This window comes from Panthera onca, chromosome B1 (assembly GCF_046562875.1).
Source record: "Panthera onca isolate mPanOnc1 chromosome B1, mPanOnc1 haplotype 2, whole genome shotgun sequence".
Classification (NCBI taxonomy): Eukaryota; Metazoa; Chordata; class Mammalia; order Carnivora; family Felidae; genus Panthera; species Panthera onca.
In genome coordinates this window covers 51,040,415-51,059,514 of record NC_138342.1, presented here as the reverse complement: position 1 = coordinate 51,059,514, position 19,100 = coordinate 51,040,415, and the positions used below count along the sequence as shown (strand labels likewise).

General features: G+C 34.0%; 1 protein-coding gene across 7 annotated transcripts in view; it reads left to right on the top strand.

The window, feature by feature from the left end:
* The window catches only part of LOC132692483 (uncharacterized), a 176,441-nt gene that overhangs the window by 31,925 nt on the left and 125,416 nt on the right, over positions 1-19,100 (top strand). For 2 of the 7 annotated variants that reach the window (XM_081795426.1, XM_078445128.1), the window contains exons 3-5: positions 9,929-9,983; positions 10,872-10,943; positions 17,765-17,793. The exons of 3 other annotated variants lie outside the window; for them this stretch is intronic. In XM_081795426.1, coding sequence (XP_081651552.1) covers positions 9,929-9,983; positions 10,872-10,943; positions 17,765-17,793 — 156 coding nt within the window. Of the gene's footprint in view, positions 1-9,928; positions 9,984-10,871; positions 10,944-11,677; positions 11,879-17,743; positions 17,794-19,100 lie in introns of those variants that run through there. 2 more of the 7 variants (XR_013554920.2, XR_013554921.2) reach the window with 2 other exon arrangements.

The following is a 19,100-nucleotide window of genomic DNA, read 5'->3' as shown; positions in this document are numbered from 1 at the left end:
GTAGCCATACTTATATCAGACAAACTAGACTTTAAATTAAAGGCTGTAACAAGAGATGAAGAAGGGCATTATATAATAATCACAGGGTCTATCCACCAGGAAGAGCTAACTATTATAAATGTCTATGCGCCAAATACCCGAGCCCCCAGATATATAAAACAATTACTCATAAACATAAGCAACCTTATTGATAAGAATGTGGTCATTGCAGGGGACTTTAACACCCCACTTACAGAAATGGATAGATCATCTAGACACACAGTCAATAAAGAAACAAGGGCCCTGAATGATACATTGGATCAGATGGACTTGACAGATATATTTAGAACTCTGCATCCCAAAGCAACAGAATAGACTTTCTTCTCGAGTGCACATGGAACATTCTCCAAGATAGATCATATACTGGGTCACAAAACAGCCCTTCATAAGTTTACAAGAATTGAAATTATACCATGCATACTTTCAGACCACAATGCTATGAAGCTTGAAATCAACCACAGGAAAAAGTCTGGAAAACCTCCAAAAGCATGGAGGTTAAAGAACACCCTACTAACGAATGAGTGGGTCAACCAGGCAATTAGAGAAGAAATTAAAACATATATGGAAACAAACGAAAATGAAAATACAACAATCCAAACGCTTTGGGATGCAGCGAAGGCAGTCCTGAGAGGAAAATACATTGCAATCCAGGCCTATCTCAAGAAACAAGAAAAATCCCAAATACAAAATCTAACAGCACACCTAAAGGAACTAGAAGCAGAACAGCAAAGGCAGCCTAAACCCAGCAGAAGAAGAGAAATAATAAAGATCAGAGCAGAAATAAACAATATAGAATCTAAAAAAACTGTAGAGCAGATCAACGAAACCAAGAGTTGGTTTTTTGAAAAAATAAACAAAATTGACAAACCTCTAGCCAGGCTTCTCAAAAAGAAAAGGGAGATGACCCAAATAGATAAAATCATGAATGAAAATGGAATGATTACAACCAATCCCTCAGAGATACAAACAATTATCAGGGAATACTATGAAAAATTATATGCCAGCAAATTGGACAACCTGGAAGAAATGGACAAATTTCTAAACACCCACACTCTTCCAAAACTCAATCAGGAGGAAATAGAAAGCTTGAACAGACCCATAACCAGCGAAGAAATTGAATCGGTTATCAAAAATCTCCCAACAAATAAGAGTCCAGGACCAGACGGCTTCCCAGGGGAGTTCTACCAGACATTTAAAGCAGAGATAATACCTATCCTTCTCAAGCTATTCCAAGAAATAGAAAGGGAAGGAAAACTTCCAGACTCATTCTATGAAGCCAGTATTACTTTGATTCCTAAACCAGACAGAGACCCAGTAAAAAAAGAGAACTACAGGCCAATATCCCTGATGAATATGGATGCAAAAATTCTTAATAAGATACTAGCAAATCGAATTCAACAGCATATCAAAAGAATTATTCACCATGATCAAGTGGGATTCATTCCTGGGATGCAGGGCTGGTTCAACATTCGCAAATCGATCAACGTGATACATCACATTAACAAAAAAAAAGAGAAGACCCATATGATCCTGTCAATCGATGCAGAAAAGGCCTTTGACAAAATCCAGCACCCTTTCTTAATAAAAACCCTTGAGAAAGTCGGGATAGAAGGAACATACTTAAAGATCATAAAGGCCATTTATGAAAAGCCCACAGCTAACATCATCCTCAACGGGGAAAAACTGAGAGCTTTTTCCCTGAGATCAGGAACACGACAGGGATGCCCACTGTCACCGCTCTTGTTTAATATAGTGCTGGAAGTTCTAGCATCAGCAATCAGACAACAAAAGGAAATCAAAGGCATCAAAATTGGCAAAGATGAAGTCAAGCTTTCGCTTTTTGCAGATGACATGATATTATACATGGAAAATCCGATAGACTCCACCAAAAGTCTGCTAGAACTGATACATGAATTCAACAAAGTTGCAGGATACAAAATCAATGTGCAGAAATCAGTTGCATTCTTATACACTAACAATGAAGCAACAGAAAGACAAATGAAGAAACTGATCCCATTCACAATTGCACCAAGAAGCATAAAATACCTAGGAATAAATCTAACCAAAGATGTAAAAGATCTGTATGCTGAAAACTATAGAAAGCTTATGCAGGTAATTGAAGAAGATATAAAGAAATGGAAAGACATTCCGTGCTCATGGATTGGAAGAATAAATATTGTCAAAATGTCAATACTACCCAAAGCTATCTACACATTCAATGCAATCCCTATCAAAATTGCACCAGCATTCTTCTCGAAACTAGAACAAGCAATCCTAAAATTCATATGGAACCACAAAAGGCCCCGAATAGCCAAAGTAATTTTGAAGAAGAAGACCAAAGCAGGAGGCATCACAATCCCAGACTTTAGCCTCTACTACAAAGCTGTCATCATCAAGACAGCATGGTATTGGCATAAAAACAGACACATAGACCAATGGAATAGAATAGAAACCCCAGAACTAGACCCACAAACATATGGCCAACTCATCTTTGACAAAGCAGGAAAGAACATCCAATGGAAAAAAGACAGTCTCTTTAACAAATGGTGCTGGGAGAACTGGACAGCAACATGCAGAAGGTTGAAACTAGACCACTTTCTCACACCATTCACAAAAATAAACTCAAAATGGATAAAGGACCTGAATGTGAGACAGGAAACCATCAAAACCTTAGAGGAGAAAGCAGGAAAAGACCTCTCTGACCTCAGCCGTAGCAATCTCTTACTCGGCACATCCCCAAAGGCAAGGGAATTAAAAGCAAAAGTGAATTACTGGGACCTTATGAAGATAAAAAGCTTCTGCACAGCAAAGGAAACAACCAACAAAACTAAAAGGCAACCAACGGAATGGGAAAAGATATTTGCAAATGACACATCGGACAAAGGGCTAGTATCCAAAATCTATAAAGAGCTCATCAAACTCCACACCCGAAAAACAAATAACCCAGTGAAGAAATGGGCAGAAAACATGAATAGACACTTCTCTAAAGAAGACATCCGGATGGCCAACAGGCACATGAAAAGATGTTCAACGTCGCTCCTTATCAGGGAAATACAAATCAAAACCACACTCAGATACCACCTCACACCAGTCAGAGTGGCCAAAATGAAGAAATCAGGAGACTATAGATGCTGGAGAGGATGTGGAGAAACAGGAACCCTCTTGCACTGTTGGTGGGAATGCAAATTGGTGCAGCCGCTCTGGAAAGCAGTGTGGAGGTTCCTCAGAAAATTAAAAATAGACCTACCCTATGACCCAGCAATAGCACTGCTAGGAATTTACCCAAGGGATACAGGAGTACTGATGCATAGGGGCACCTGTACCCCAATGTTTATAGCGGCACTCTCAACAATAGCCAAATTATGGAAAGAGCCTAAATGTCCATCAACTGATGAATGGATAAAGAAATTGTGGTTTATATACACAATGGAATACTACGTGGCAATGAGAAAAAATGAAATATGGCCTTTTGTAGCAACATGGATGGAACTGGAGAGTGTGATGCTAAGTGAAATAAGCCATACAGAGAAAGACAGATACCATATGGTTTCACTCTTATGTGGATCCTGAGAAACGTAACAGAAACCCATGGGGGAGGGGAAGGAAAAAAAAAAAAAAAAAGAGGTTAGAGTGGGAGAGAGCCAAAGCATAAGAGACTGTTAAAAACTGAGAACAAACTGAGTGTTGATGGGGGGTGGGAGGGAGGGCAGGGTGGGTGATGGGTATTGAGGAGGGCACCTTTTGGGATGAGCACTGGGTGTTGTATGGAAACCAATTTGACAGTAAATTTCATATATTAAAAAATTAAAAAAAAAATTAAATAAATAAATAACGACCCAAACACTGAAACTAAAAGATTCAGTTACCTAGAAAAGTACACTTAATTTGAATAGCTCATTTTACATTGGAAATGCGTAGCATGGCAAGTTAATTTATCTTCCAAAATGACACTTTCATGAAAGTGAAGGGGGACTCTGAATAACTGTACAGGGAGAAGAGGCATAAACCAAGCCTAACCCAGGCCAACCATGGCAAACATTCATGCCAGGAATAAATACACAGTTTCTATGTATTTTAGAGATGCATATTTGTGCATAACATCTCTACGTAGCACAAAGCCTATACTACTACCTTCTAGACATCAGAAGTGAGTAAAATAAAATACGTATTTTGTTAATAAAACTGTAGCCAAGTATCCAGTGCAAGTTGTTTGAACCCAATCTTAGCAAATACAGGGCACCAATGAGGATATTTCAAAAAAAGAGAACAGCGTGTAAAATGTATCATGGAAATGAGAATTACATGGCATATATGTGAATAGGGCAAGTCCTAGAATAGATGATATGTAAGCAAAGAACATGCAAAATTATTTCATAAGAGAAAACTTTGAGATTACATCTATGACCTGAAATCCTTTGTATTTGACACTGTAGATTGGAGCTCTAGAATACACCATCAGGGCTCTGTTATAGGAAGATTACTCTTGAATTATTTTCAAGGGTAGTTCTGGGGGGTTGTTTTGTTTTGTTTTGTTTTGTTATGAGAAAGACTACTGAATTGAGATTAAATTGAAATACAGATAACTTACATTAGGGTACTGGTCAAGTGGATGGAGATATAAGACATTATGCATGGAATAGATGGTCCCAAGCAAGAGGTTAAATGAAAAATGAGTATGGCCTGGAGAGGAATAAACACTCAGGAGTCAAAAACAACAGTGGAATACGACTGTGTTATTAATAGATACAGGAAACACACGGTAAAACAGGTTTCAAAAGTAAGATGAGTTGAGTTTGAATATTTAGGTTAATGTCACACAAACTACATGTTTTGTAAGTCATAATGAACTTCAGTCTATTTTATCAATAAAAAAAATTAGAATCAAGACAAAATTGACAGGATAAAGTTGTGGATGTAGTCATTAACTAACTTTGTTCATCAAAGATAGATATTCATTGTAATATTCCAGAGTAGAAGATAAAGCAGTATTTGAAGTCCTTAAAATACAGAATCAAATTTTAGTAAGGATAAAATAAGGCAAATCTATTAGTGAAATTAATCCTTTTTAGTATAATCTTAAAACATGTTGTTTTTGAATTGTTCATGCTTCAGATGTATATTATTTTAACTTTATTACTTCTTTCAAGGGAAACTTTCTTCTAATAATCACTTCCAATGTAAAGAAATTTAAATAATTGTTCTTCAAAGCAATTAAATCTGCCAAGATTGCATATCACACACACTTTTATTAGTCAGACTGCAATTGTTGAGAATGTGCTGAGACCCAGGCAGGTTAAATTCAAGGAAAAGACAATCAGTCCTTCAAAACTTGATTAAAAGTGCAAAAAGTTTTATTTCATGCTTTTAAGAGCTTGTAGGAATGAGTTTGTTCTGATCTACTAGTCTGAAAACAACATAAAGGTCCAGAAAGGAAGGTTTGCAATATACATTATAATTTTTTTTTTATGTTTATTTTTTGACAGAGAGAGACAGAGTACAAGTGGGGGTGGGGCAGAGAGAGAGAGGGAGACACAGAATCTGAAGCAGGTTCCAGGATCTGAGCTGTTAGCACAGAGCCTGATGCGGGGCTCAAACTCACAAACCATGAGATCATGACCTGAGCCGAAGTCAGACACTTAACCGACTGAGCCACCAGGCACTCCTGGAATGTACATTTTAAAAATAGAAACCAACAGTATCATTAGTTTATAGACTTTTACAAAAATCGATAATATAAAATGAAAAGATCTCTTTTCCAATTTATCTTGTTGCTCCTCATTTTGCTGGATATTGTTAAATTTTTAATAACTGGAAAAACTGCCACAATAATATACACTGTTCAATTACAAGAAATTCCTCCAATTTAAAATCCGCAAAAATACATGAAAATTTTCATATTTTATGGCCTTTATTATTTCTTAGACAGTTTAAACTTAATACCATTTACCCAGTTTTCTTTTGATCAAGAAAACTTTTCTCTATATTTTTTATAATAATTTACACTAGTTCCATTAGTTTTCTACAGTTTTAATATTTTGCTAGATATTATTTATTAACTAGGTTAGGCAAAACAGAAAAGCAGAGAAAGAAAATCTATTTTTAAAAACTTTAGTGCAATTATTTTTAATAGATAAATTAATTGTCACATATCCAATGGTATTTCCACAACCATGCTTCTCTTTGCTTTATTGAAGTCTTTACTATACCTGAATATTCCTTTTTTTTTTTAATTTTTTTTCAACGTTTTTTATTTATTTTTGGGACAGAGAGAGACAGAGCATGAACGGGGGAAGAGCAGAGAGAGAGGGAGACACAGAATCGGAAACAGGCTCCAGGCTCTGAGCCATCAGCCCAGAGCCTGACGCAGGGCTCGAACTCACGGACCGTGAGATCGTGACCTGAGCTGAAGTCGGACACTTAACCGACTGCGCCACCCAGGCGCCCCCTGAATATTCCTTTTTACTGATATATTCAGGACTCCAGTTTTCCTCATGCCTCTCCATGTTCCCTTCCAGTGACATCTCTACCTCTTACACCTCCAAAATGGATTACACGTTTTGTATATCTATCATGTTTATTGTATGCCTCCTATGTCTATTATTAAATTTATTAATAAGTGAGTATATCTTAAAATATCTACATCCTCATTCTTCTTTTGCCTAATGAGCACCTAACATACACACAAAAGCTTTCTACTTAGTTTATTTGGCTGTCCAAATGTGCCTAAAACCAAAGGCTAAAACTGTTCTTATTCTTTAACCATAGTTATGCCCATGTGTTTAACTGTTTATTCCCCAAACTGAAGAATCACCTTTGAATTCTCTTTCCCACTACTCTAACATATGCAGTCTTGTATCAAAATCTGAAAGTTCTGCTCTTCCAATATCACTCACATTTGTCACTCCCTTTCCAGTCTAACTCAGTTTTGAAGGCATTAAGCTCTTCATATATGCATAATTATAGTATTATCCTAAGTGTTTTATTGGAGTCCATTCTAATTTATCACAAATGACACTACTGGATCAGTCTTCATTAAATAACATTTTCATTACAATTACTACTCATCTCGATGTGATCAGTTTTCAGTTATCGTGGACTATCAGAAATCCAGTACTTAAAATGATCCAGTATTTACCACAATTTTATCTCAAACTTTCTGTCTCACTATACTTTATAACCAACTGTTTTTGAACATCACCCTTCTGAAACTGCCTTTAAAATGCTACTTACTTTCTCCTCATCATGTCTCATCAATGTAATTTTTGTACAAGTGGCAATCTAAAAGTGATCTGTGACAGTAAATGTTTTGACATTTAAAATGTTTATTTATGTATTTATTAAAATCTATATAAACTAACACATTAAACTATGATTTCACAGATAATATATTAGATAACTGGATTACAGTTCAATTCTCTGATAAAATCCCAAACCCAGTAAAAAAGCATTGGCAGTATTCACATTCTAGATGTTTTAGTGTCTTCCTTTGTATTATTTTAATGGAAGTTCAGCAACAATAATTGTATTCTTACCTAGATTAAGACTTTTTCTATAACTGCATGCATAGAAATGGGAATAAAATTACTCTTTTTCTGTTTAACATCTTCTTATTTTGCAAACGATAACTCTGTTCCTGCTTTCATCATGTTACCACTTGAATAAATTCCTAAGATATATACATGATGACAGAATTTCCTTCACTTTTTAACAGTATCCAATCCAGAACTGGTTCTTAATTATGGAATCCTCCTGAGTGCAGCAAAAGCTCGAGTTCCAGCAAAAGGCCTGGTGTTAGGCAGAATGATGACCCCCTCCAAGAGGTCCAATAACTAATCCCTGGAACATATACACATATTACTTCACATGGCAAAAGAGACTTTGTAGATGTGCTTAAATTAAAGATTTGATATGAAAAGGTGACTTTGGATTATACAGTGTTCTCCATGTAAGCACAAGGATGTTTATAAGCATGAGGGAGGAAGCAAGAGAGTTCGTGTCAGAGAAGATATGACTGCCGGCTTAGGAGACAGAGGAACGGTCTCAAGCCAAGGAATGTAGTTTACCAAAAAGAATGGAGAAGACAATCACATGAATGTTTCAAGAAGGAACACAGAGTTGCCAACACTTTTATCCCAGCCCAGTGAGGCCCATTCAGAATTCTAATCTATAGAAAGCAAAGGTAATACATTGCATTCTGTTAAGCCACCAAGATTGTGGTGATTTATTAACATAGAGTTTTTCTCTACTGCCCATTAACAAGATGCCGCCTTTATTCCCCTGCAGTGTATCATCCCTTACTGCAGTAAAATTATTAAACCTGGATTTTTTTGATCACACATATGTTCCTACTAAACATTTGTTGGTTAACTTCATGAAAAGTGGAGGTTACACTGGCCAAGATTCCCACGGCCATGGACCAAAACCATGGACCCAACAATTCTGTGCCCATCTAAGATCTCTTGAGGCTACCTTACCTGAGGAACAAATTAAATTTTCATTTCATTCATTATACCTATATATATTTTAGGTTTAAAAAAATCTTGATTATTTAATTATTGAAAGTTGTACAACATATAACTTGTGAACATAGATGCTTCTTTATATTGTTACATAAAGAAGAATATCAATTTAGGAATAAACATTGCCAGAAACAGTAATAAATTAGAATAAATGTGTAAATCCAAGATCATAATGTATTATAATTTTTCTATACTGAATTAATTTATTGTTCAGCATTAATTTGGACATGACAGCTGATGTGTAGAACAAAGGCAAAAGAGAAAAATTAAATGTCTTACAACTCACAGCCCATTGTCAAATCCTTGAGACAGGCAGAGTGACCTTCCTCTAGGAACTCAACTGCTTCAATGTTAATAGTTTGCCTAGGCCAAAAGGCAACTTTAACTTATTATTAGCCCTACCTCCAAGATCCTGTAAGTTTCCTTTAATATATAAAAATTCTTTTGGAAACTTCCTTTGTCTCTATCCTTCAAGATATATGCTAGCAATCATCCTCCAAGCATATGGCCCACCAATATATATCTGAAGCGTCTCATGACTAAGGTTTTACTTGACAGTCGTAAATAACATTTTCCTAACAACACCCGGCCACTCAAGGTCCTGGAAACCTTGCTTCCAACTTCCTTGGAGACTTATGCTATCCCTACCCCCATCCACTTGAAAGAATAAAATCAGCCACTCCTCGCAACCCCAGCGCAGCTCTTTCTGCCCACAGGTCCTCTCCCCAAGCTTTAATAAAAAAAACCATCTCTTTGCACTGAAGACACCTCCAGGATTCTTTCTTGACCGTTCACTCCTGACCCCAACATTTCCAATGAATAGCTATTTTAGACAGATATCAGTTTAAGTTTGGCAACTACTGTGGACAATCCTGTGTCTACATTTATATGGATTAATGTTCTTAAGTGAAAGTAAGATAGTTTGTTTCCGATTATCATAAATCTGTACTTATCCAAAATTAGTGATTAATCAGTATGTATTCTCTTTGCTTTAACTCTTGTACCTTTATGTTTATAAAAAAAGGGGGGGGGGATAACCAATGTTAACGTCCATTTGGAAAAAAGGAAATTCATAATTCTAAAACAGAAATAAAAACACTGGTTATGCCCATACAATATGTTTCCTAATTATGGAACTATGGAAAAAATTCCATCACATGAATTTTTTCTCTTTATAAGAGAAAAAGGAGAATCATAAATGTTCTGGGCAGACATGGCCCAGAAGAAAATGTTTCTTGAAAGAACATATTTCTCCTATACTCTTTATCAGTCCAGATGAAAAAATATCATCTATTCATCCTTGAATGTATCTACAGAATGGTTATATCTTTGCATTAGAGTTTTCTTCTCTTACTTTTTTTTTCTTTCAGATGACAGCTTTGGGTATATATTCAAATGGAAATAGAAAAGCATTAAAAAGTGCAGGTAAGAATATTGCACAATATTCAGTGACTTTCTCTAAATGGAGTCAGCTCATTTTCATCAAATTTTAAAGGGAAATGATTGCATTTATACAGCAATGCTTTTTTTTTTCCTTAAAAAGATATACTGAATACGGAGAAGAGAGTATAAACAGGTAATCAGAAAATATCTGTTCAGAAAACTATTCTCAAATTATTAAGGAAAGTAATCTACTTGAAATAAAATACATACCACTCATGAACTAACAAGTGTTATCATTTAACTAAATTTGAGAGCACATCAATAATGTTTAAGTTAGTGAAAGTATTTTAAAACAAGGAAAGTGTGTATGGATGATGTTGCCTCACAAAATAATACAGACAAGTGTAGTATCTGTATTAAAAAATAAAAATAAAATAAAAACATATCCTTAAATATTCTTATTTAAGCACTACAAATATTCCAAAAATATTCCATCCCCTGCTCTTGATTCGTCATAGTTAATAGTTTCTATACAAAAAGTCAATATTGAGACTGTTCTTTTCAGTGTACAAGAAGGACTAGTCCTGACTGAATCCTATTATGTATTTCTAATGATCAGTGGAGTATACTCATCATGGTCACAGTCAGATAATATAAAAGGATAGGAAAAAAGGAACTATATGGAGAAAATAATAAATACACATATTCTTACAGGTTTACATTCTATTCCTCTTTTCTAAATACCTTCTTTGTATACATTGTCTTATGCTACTTGAGATTCAGTTTCTTTTGTATTTTCATTTCAAACCTTGAATGCTGTCTGAAATTTATATATGTATGTATGTATGTATGTATTTATTTATTTATTTATTTATTATGCATATATTCCTTAAATAGAAACTTTAGCGTCATCTGATCCTTTAATTTCAGCTTCTCTTTTATCATCACTGACTGTACTGAAGATCCTTTGTCTTCTGGCTTTACTAACCAACCATTGCAGGGGTGAGTGTAGATATAAACTAATCGTTACATCACTTGGATGAGACTATCTGAGGGCTAACATGGTGTAGTAGAGATATCGCAGTACTTGTAGTTGGACCACTCAAGTTTGTAACTTTTATACCTTTATTGTCACGTTCTAGCTACATTATTTGGACACGTCACTTAAGTTTCTTGAACCCCATTTGTGTAAACTGATAATAATGCCTAGACCAATGAGTTAGCGTGAATATTATAACTGATAATATTTATCTAAGGGGTTAGCACTGTGTTTCATTCATTGAATTTTTCATTGATTTATTAACTGCATAAACTACTGTGACACAGAATGCAAAGTGTTATTTACTCAGGTTCCTTCATACACATTCAGGAGTTTTATATGATAAATAACAGAATTTTCTATCTTCTTTTTGTTGTTGCTGTTAGCACAATACAAGTAAGAATGCTATATAATCAAGATACATAAGCTTTATTTTTCTTTTTGTTTTTTTTTAATTTTTAAATGTTTGTTTATTTTTGAGAGAGAGAGGGACAGAGTGTGAATGGGGGAGGGGGCAGAGCTGCCCAGGCGCCTCGATAAGCTTTCTTTTTAAATGACTTTCTTGTTTTTCATTTCAAAAAAATCTTTTTTCTATAGTCATATTTGATAGAAACCAAAGCAGTGCTTAGGTCAAGGACTTTATTTTCTTGAAGTTTTCAGTGTTTTAAAACAGCAAACTCTTTCCTGTTTATTCTAGGTGGAATTGACAACCAGATAACACATTCATAAGAAATACCATTACAATAAAAAAAATAACCTGGGATTCCTGGGTGGCTCAGTCAGTTAAATGTCCGACTCTGGATTTCAGCTCAGGTCATGATCTCATGGTTCATCAGATTGAGCCCCTTGTCAGCCTCTGCACTGTCAGCATGGAGCCTGCTTGGGATTCTCTCTTTCCTTCTCTCTCTGCCCTTACCCTGCTCTCTTTCTCTCAAGATAAATAAACATTAAAAATTATGTACTAAAAAAATTCTGAGTAGCATTAGAAAAAAATCCCTTGCCTATTGAAAAAGTAAATTTCCAAAACTGTCAAGCATACTGAGAATACCAGGCAATATAGTTATTTTGTCTTTAGAAATTACAATTTAAACAATAGAAATAAATCTAGCAATGTGAAAAAATATTTGTCATAAGACTAATATTAGCAGACAAAATTGTTTAAAATGTCTCATCAGGAATATAAACTTCATTTAGCTTGAATGCTATGGCTGATGCTTAAAACAGACCATAGGAAAGCAGTTTGGAGCCTAATTTCAGAGAAATCTCAATCCATGGTAGCTGAGCAAAAGAAAAAATAAAAACCTCGTAAGAGTTTTCTCCTATTGTAAATTACCACACGTGGATATTTATTTACATCAAGTTTATAAGAGTTCTACTCAGTTGAAAAATTAACTTATGTTGGGCATAAAATATTCAATTTATTTAAAGAAGATATGTCAAAAAATAATTCTTGACCTAGATCCTAAGTTACAAATCTGTGATACTTCAACAAATTCATAACTTTTATGAATTGAAAAAGAATTAATTCTATGTCCTTAAAACATCATTACTTGGTCTTACTCTTGATCTAGTCATATAGAAAGTAAACTTTTTTTCTAACGTCTTAATCTCAGTAAAATATAAGAACAAAAGTGATGGTTTTCACAGATTTTTTTGTGGGGGGACAGAAACTGTAGATACAAATTTTATTGACAAATAATGTCACCATTTCAGAGTGGAGAAAAGCAACATTTAATTATTAGGATGCTGAATAGAAAATGTACTTGCTTTGATTTTAGATATAGTTAACATCTTTCTCTTATATTCAGAAGTTATAGAACATTCATAATATAAAGTTACATCGGTTCCTAAAGAGTTTTCCATAATTAATTCCATAACATAGATATTAGTGTTCAATGTGCAGTCAGAAACATTGGGGGAGTCTCCCCTTTAGTACTGGGTTGGTTGGCAAAGATCTCTCATGTTCTATTTCCGTATTTGTAAAATAAGGATTTTATGAGCAGCTTCTTCAAATATGACTGTTGTGTGAAATATCGTATGCAATAGCACTTAGAGTACAAAACATCTTTCCTCTAGTTCTTTTTATGTTAAAAGAGTTTTTGAATAAATATCTTAATTCTTCAAGTCAAAATTAAATTACTACAAAATTGTTATCTCATGAGAATACAAATAGCATTTTTTTTTTCTGAATTGGATTTATACTCCCTCTCCTTTTTCCTTTGTATCTTCCTTTATTTTGAAACAACCTTAAGGATTCTTTATTCTGAACATTTTTTTATCAGAAATTTCATAAAATGGATTTTACTATTACATAGAAAATTTAGCATTATAGGTCAGGGGAGAGGTTTCTCTGGCTTTTCAGACTATCTTTTGGTGTGGGGCTATGTCATTTATCTAACTTTAACAGATGAGATAGGAGTGAACAAACAAGACTGGATTTTAAAAATAAAAGCAAAACATCAAAGGCAAATTAAGTGAATGTGTAAATAGGTATATCCCACCCAAAATAATAATAATAACAACAACAATAATAATAACAATTCTTCAGCATCACCCAATGAGTGTATAAAATTAAAGAATTGGTTTTTGCCCTAATATTTTAAGTTCTGCCTCACAAACGTATCTTAATGAACCCAGCAGTGCATAGGTCAGGTCTCAAGTTTTCACACACACACACACCCCAAAAACAGACAAACAAAAAACCGTGATATTGTCAGAAGATATTCAAAATAACTTAATTTTTTGAGTTTTAGGATTACACAGGAGATTCACTTTATGCTGCCATATTACTTCTTTGCCGAACAACTTCCTGCCTTTACCAGTTCTCTTAACTTCAGAGCTGCTCAGATGGCATCTCCCGTAGGCCTCAGTGGAAAAGACCCCAACCCTTCGTTAGTAATTCATTAGGTCTAATGAAGTAGTTTCTCCACCGGTAAGCAAGAATTTTTCTTCTTTAAAGAATATGGAAAATGAAATAGATAATATTTTTTCAATTACAATTTATTTTATGTCGTGGACAGATAGGATATTTGTCCTATATATACACACACACACACACACACACACATACATATATATACACATATGTATATGTATATGTACATATATATGTATATATATATGTATGTGTATATTTATTTATTTATATGTGTATATAAATAATTAATTTATTTATAATAAATAAATAAATACATACATACATACATACATTTAATTTTTTAAAATATTTATTTATTTTTGAGAGAGACAGAGACAGAATGCTAGTGGGAGAGGGACAAAGAGAGTGAGAGAGAGAGAGAGAGGGAGAAACAGAATCCAAAGCAGGCTCCAGGCTCTGAGCTGTCAGTACAGAGAGCCCAACCGGGGCTTGAACCCACGAACCATGAGATCATGACCTGAGCCGAAGTGAGCCGCTTTAACTGAGCCACCCAGCTGCCCCTAAAAAATATTTCTGAGGGAATGTTTTTTTTTTTTTTAATTTTTTTTTTTTAACATTTTTATTTATTTTTGAGACAGGGAGAGACAGAGCATGAACAGGGGAGGGTCAGAGAGAGGGAGACACAGAATCTGAAACAGGCTCCAGGCTCTGAGCCGTCAGCACAGAGCCCGACGCGGGGCTCGAACTCACGGACCGTGAGATCGTGACCTGAGCTGAAGTCGGAGGCTTAACCGACTGAGCCACCCAGGCGCCCCTCTGAGGGAACGTTTTGAAAATATTGGGGAGTACATTCTTCTTGGGTAATCACAAATGAGAAAAGTTGTCCCAGAAAACTTATTGAAAGTTATGACCCTCACAAAAGTTACAATTCTTGCCTTCTCCAAATGTAACTTAGCAACTCTGAAAAATTAACAAATGCCATGAGACAAACAGTCCTAACAATGGGGACATAACCATAAAGTAATGTAACATGAATGTGTGTAATATGCATAAACTCTTCAAAATGTGAAAGGTAAGCAAAATTATACAACTCTTCTCTCTAAAGGATATAATTAGTAATAGAAAAGAAGTTCATATCAAGATACTCATCACAGCATTCCTCATAACAGAAAATAAATTTAAAATCCTATGAAATCAGAGAATACTAATTAGGTAATTATGGCTCTTAAAGTGGGATTGTATATAAATTTTAACAATTACTTTTACAAAGTTTTCATAAATAGAGGGAATTAGGCTACATCTTAAATGAAAAGCAAGTAGGAAGTGCTATTTACTATGAAGATATATTCAGTCTCCCCAGTTATTAGGAAACACGATACATGTATACATATATGATATCATATATGCTAAAATAGTTTATGCTAAAATATATAACATTATATCGTATTACACACACACACACATTCATCTCTAGATGAAGAATAAAATGTTAAAAACTTGGAAAATTTGAAGGGATGATAGCAATATAGAGAAATGAAAATGGCATGCATGGTTGGTGGAGTGTAAAATAGCACAGCCATTTTAAAAATTGGAGTCAGCAGCTAATAAAATTAAATTTGTTAAAATTCCATAAATCGGTACATTATTATCCTATTTGTGATTATATCTCAGTATAACTCTCATACAGGCAAAGAAAGAAACTTGCATGAAGATATTTCTCTCATAATTATGTTGCAGGTGGTGGTAACCTATACTTAATACTGGATATATAAATACTTAATACTTAATACTAAATACTAAATACTATGTTGGTGGTAACCTATACTTAATACTGGATATATAAAATTAGCTATAGTTAAGTAAATCAAAGTAGTGTTGCGCAGCTATTAAAGATTTTAAATTGGTGTTACAAGCAATTAAATGAGTAGGTTTTTAAAGGCAAGTGTTTTTTATAAAAGTAATAAATAGAATTTATCTGTAGAGCAATAACCTTTTTGTAAATTAAAATCACATCTGCTCATAAAGCATTTTATATTTTTAAATATGACACATGTTGAATGACATTTAATATACATGACTCTTAAAAGAAAAGATAAAGAACTCCACTCTTCATTATAGATGTTGATTTTGTAGAAATAAATTATACCTTCTGAAGAATAACAGATGCAATAGATAAATGTACATTTTAGTTACAACTCTAGTTTTGTGCTGTACTTAAAGTTCATATACAATATATCTTCATCTACTATCTATCTATGCATGCAGCTTTATAATTCTTTTAACAACACTTAATTTATGCTTCAACATTTTCAGTTGAATTTACATTGCCTTAGTCTTGGTATCACATTTAATTCAGTTTGTAAATGTTGGGATTCTTGCCAATGCTGAGAACAATTAGGTTACTTAAACTAAGTGATAATTTCCTAATTAATTCAATTAAATAGTCATTTAAGCTTACTTGGCTTGGGGGAGTATAATGTTAAAAATCTATAGCTGGACTTGTAATCTGGCTGTGTGCCTAGAAACACTGAACTGTGATATTAAGTAGTCACATGAGTAACTCAGAACAAATGGTAGGAAATATTAAGCCATCGTGTCTAAAAGCAAAAAGCTTACACAGTGAGTAGGAGAGATATAATTTGTCTTTGACTCACAGTTTAAAAGCTTAAAAAATTCGTGACTCTAAAACACAAGGATTGAGATTTGGAGTTTGTATCCTAGAATAAAATTTGTTGTAGATGTGTATCGCTGGGGGTCTAACTTGGAGTTAGAGGTTTGCATGCAGTGGGGTTTGCTGGGGCAATCCTTGGGATTAACACCAGTGAGCGAGGGTTAGAAAGTAGCTGGGGGGTTCTGGAATTGGCATGACCCTACAGAGTTGTTCTGCACTGAGCCTACTAGGTTAGACATCAACAACCAGTCATTGGTGAAGATTGTTTAGCCCAGGGCATTTCTTAGAGAGGCACTCAGCTGGGTCCTGGCAGCAGCTAGCACTTCCAACAGCTGGGGGAATGATTTCCGGGAGTCTAGAAGGTGTAGTCTCTGAATGCAAGTTTTTAGAAGACTGTAGGAGATGTTGAACTTAATAATAGCTATTAATAGCTATTTGTGTTTTAAAGTAAAATTTTTTTCAAATTTAAAACCTAGTTTTTATCAACCAAGAATTCTAACCTTCTTTTTAACTTTCTACAACTCTAGTTGTAGAACTCTAATAAAAATAATCACATTCAAGTTTTCTTTCATTAAACAATATACTTTGACATCTTTATCAAAAATACCCTGACTACCTAAAAGTGAGTCTATTTCTGAATTTTATAATCTATTTATTTGGTCTATGAATCTATCCTCTCACTAATACTATAATGATTTGATTACAATAGCCTTTCTCTAAGTGCCAAAAAGAGGGGTATCATTCCTTCCAGTTTATTTTTATTTTTAATTTGGTTTTACTATTCTAGATACTTTGCCTTTACATATACATTGTAACATTAGCTTTTCATCTTAAAAAATAAAAGCCCATTAGCATTGGAGTGTAATTACATTGATTTACTGATCAATTGGGAGAATTTCCATCTTAATATTGAGCCTTCTAATACATGAAGACTTCATACCGTTCCATTTAATTTGTGTTCTTTAATTTTCCTTGATGACATTTTGTAGCATTTAGTTTCTAAGAGTAATACTTAAATGTGTACAATGTTTGCATATATAAGTAGTTAAAATTATCAATATTTAATATTGGTACCAAGAACAGATAAAATTAATTTTGAAATGTTTTTCTATATTGACCTCTAAAAGGTCAATTATTTTTATCATTTGCTATTGCATTAACATTATGTTATGTTTACATATTTTGTTCCTGCTCAAATTTCTGGAATGGATAAGATGGCTGACTTTTCTCCCCAGGTTGTCTTCACATGGGATCACATCCTCAAGTAAGATTACATTAGTTCAAAAGGTGGCAGTGTTCTAAGAGCTAGACTTAACAAGCTTATTTGCATTATGCTTGCTGATTTCCTGTCAGTCGAAATCATTGAGCCAAGCCCTGAGTAATCTGGAAGGGAATTACACAAGGGCACGGACATCAGTGGACATGGTGTCATAACAAACCACACCCAAATCTCAGGAGTTTACAACAAAAAAGATCTCTTCCTTATTCACATTATATATCCATTGTGGTATGGTTGTGGCTCTACTCCATGATAATATCACTCTGGGAATCTAATGGATAGAGTTGTCCCAATCTTAAATTTCACTCATATTTCATAGGCCAAAGCAAGTCACCTGACCATACCTATTACAACAGGAAAGGGATGTTTTATTCTACCTTGCAGAGGGATATTTCACACCAAATATGTGTGTAGTAACACTGTATAACACAGCTCATATTCTCCTTGACACTTAATAAGATCTAATTTACTAATGTTTAAGTATCTAGATGGAATAAAATGGTATCACACTATGCTAATACTTTGTATTTACCTGATAATTACTATGTGAAGAATCCTTTTATAGATTGACTTGCCATTTATGTTTTCTTTACTGTTAAATGCTGACTGGAGTCTTTAGCCTGTTTTTATTAGGTTTGTATCTTTTGCTTATAAATTCTTTATTATTTTTCATTATATTCTTAATGAAATTTATTATCAAACTATAGTTGATCTGCAGTGTTATATTAGTCTCAGGTGTACAGTATAGTGAGTCAACCATTCTATTCCATTCTTTAATGCTTACCATGGTAAGTGTAGTTGCCATCTGTCACCATCCAACACTATTACAATATTGTTGGCTGTATTGGTTATGTTGTACTTTCCCTCTCCATGAATTATTTTATAACTGGATGTTTGCACCTCTTAATTTTAATATTACATAATACTTATGTACTATTTAATACATATGTATTATTTAATACATATGATTTCACTTAGATGTGGAATCTAAAAAACAAAACAGTCATAAATACAAAGAACAAACTGATGGTTGCCACAGGGGTGGTGGGTTGGGAGATGAGTGAAATAGGTGAAGAAGATATACATACATATATATATATATATATATATATACTGCCTCTTTATCCAGTCATCTATCAATGGACACTTGGGTTGCTTTCACATCTTGGCTATTGTGAATAATGCTTCAATAAACATAGGGATGCATAAATCTTTTTGAATTAGTGTTTCATATCCTCTGGGTAAATGCCCAATGGTGGAATTACTGATACAGTATTTTTTTTTAATTTTTT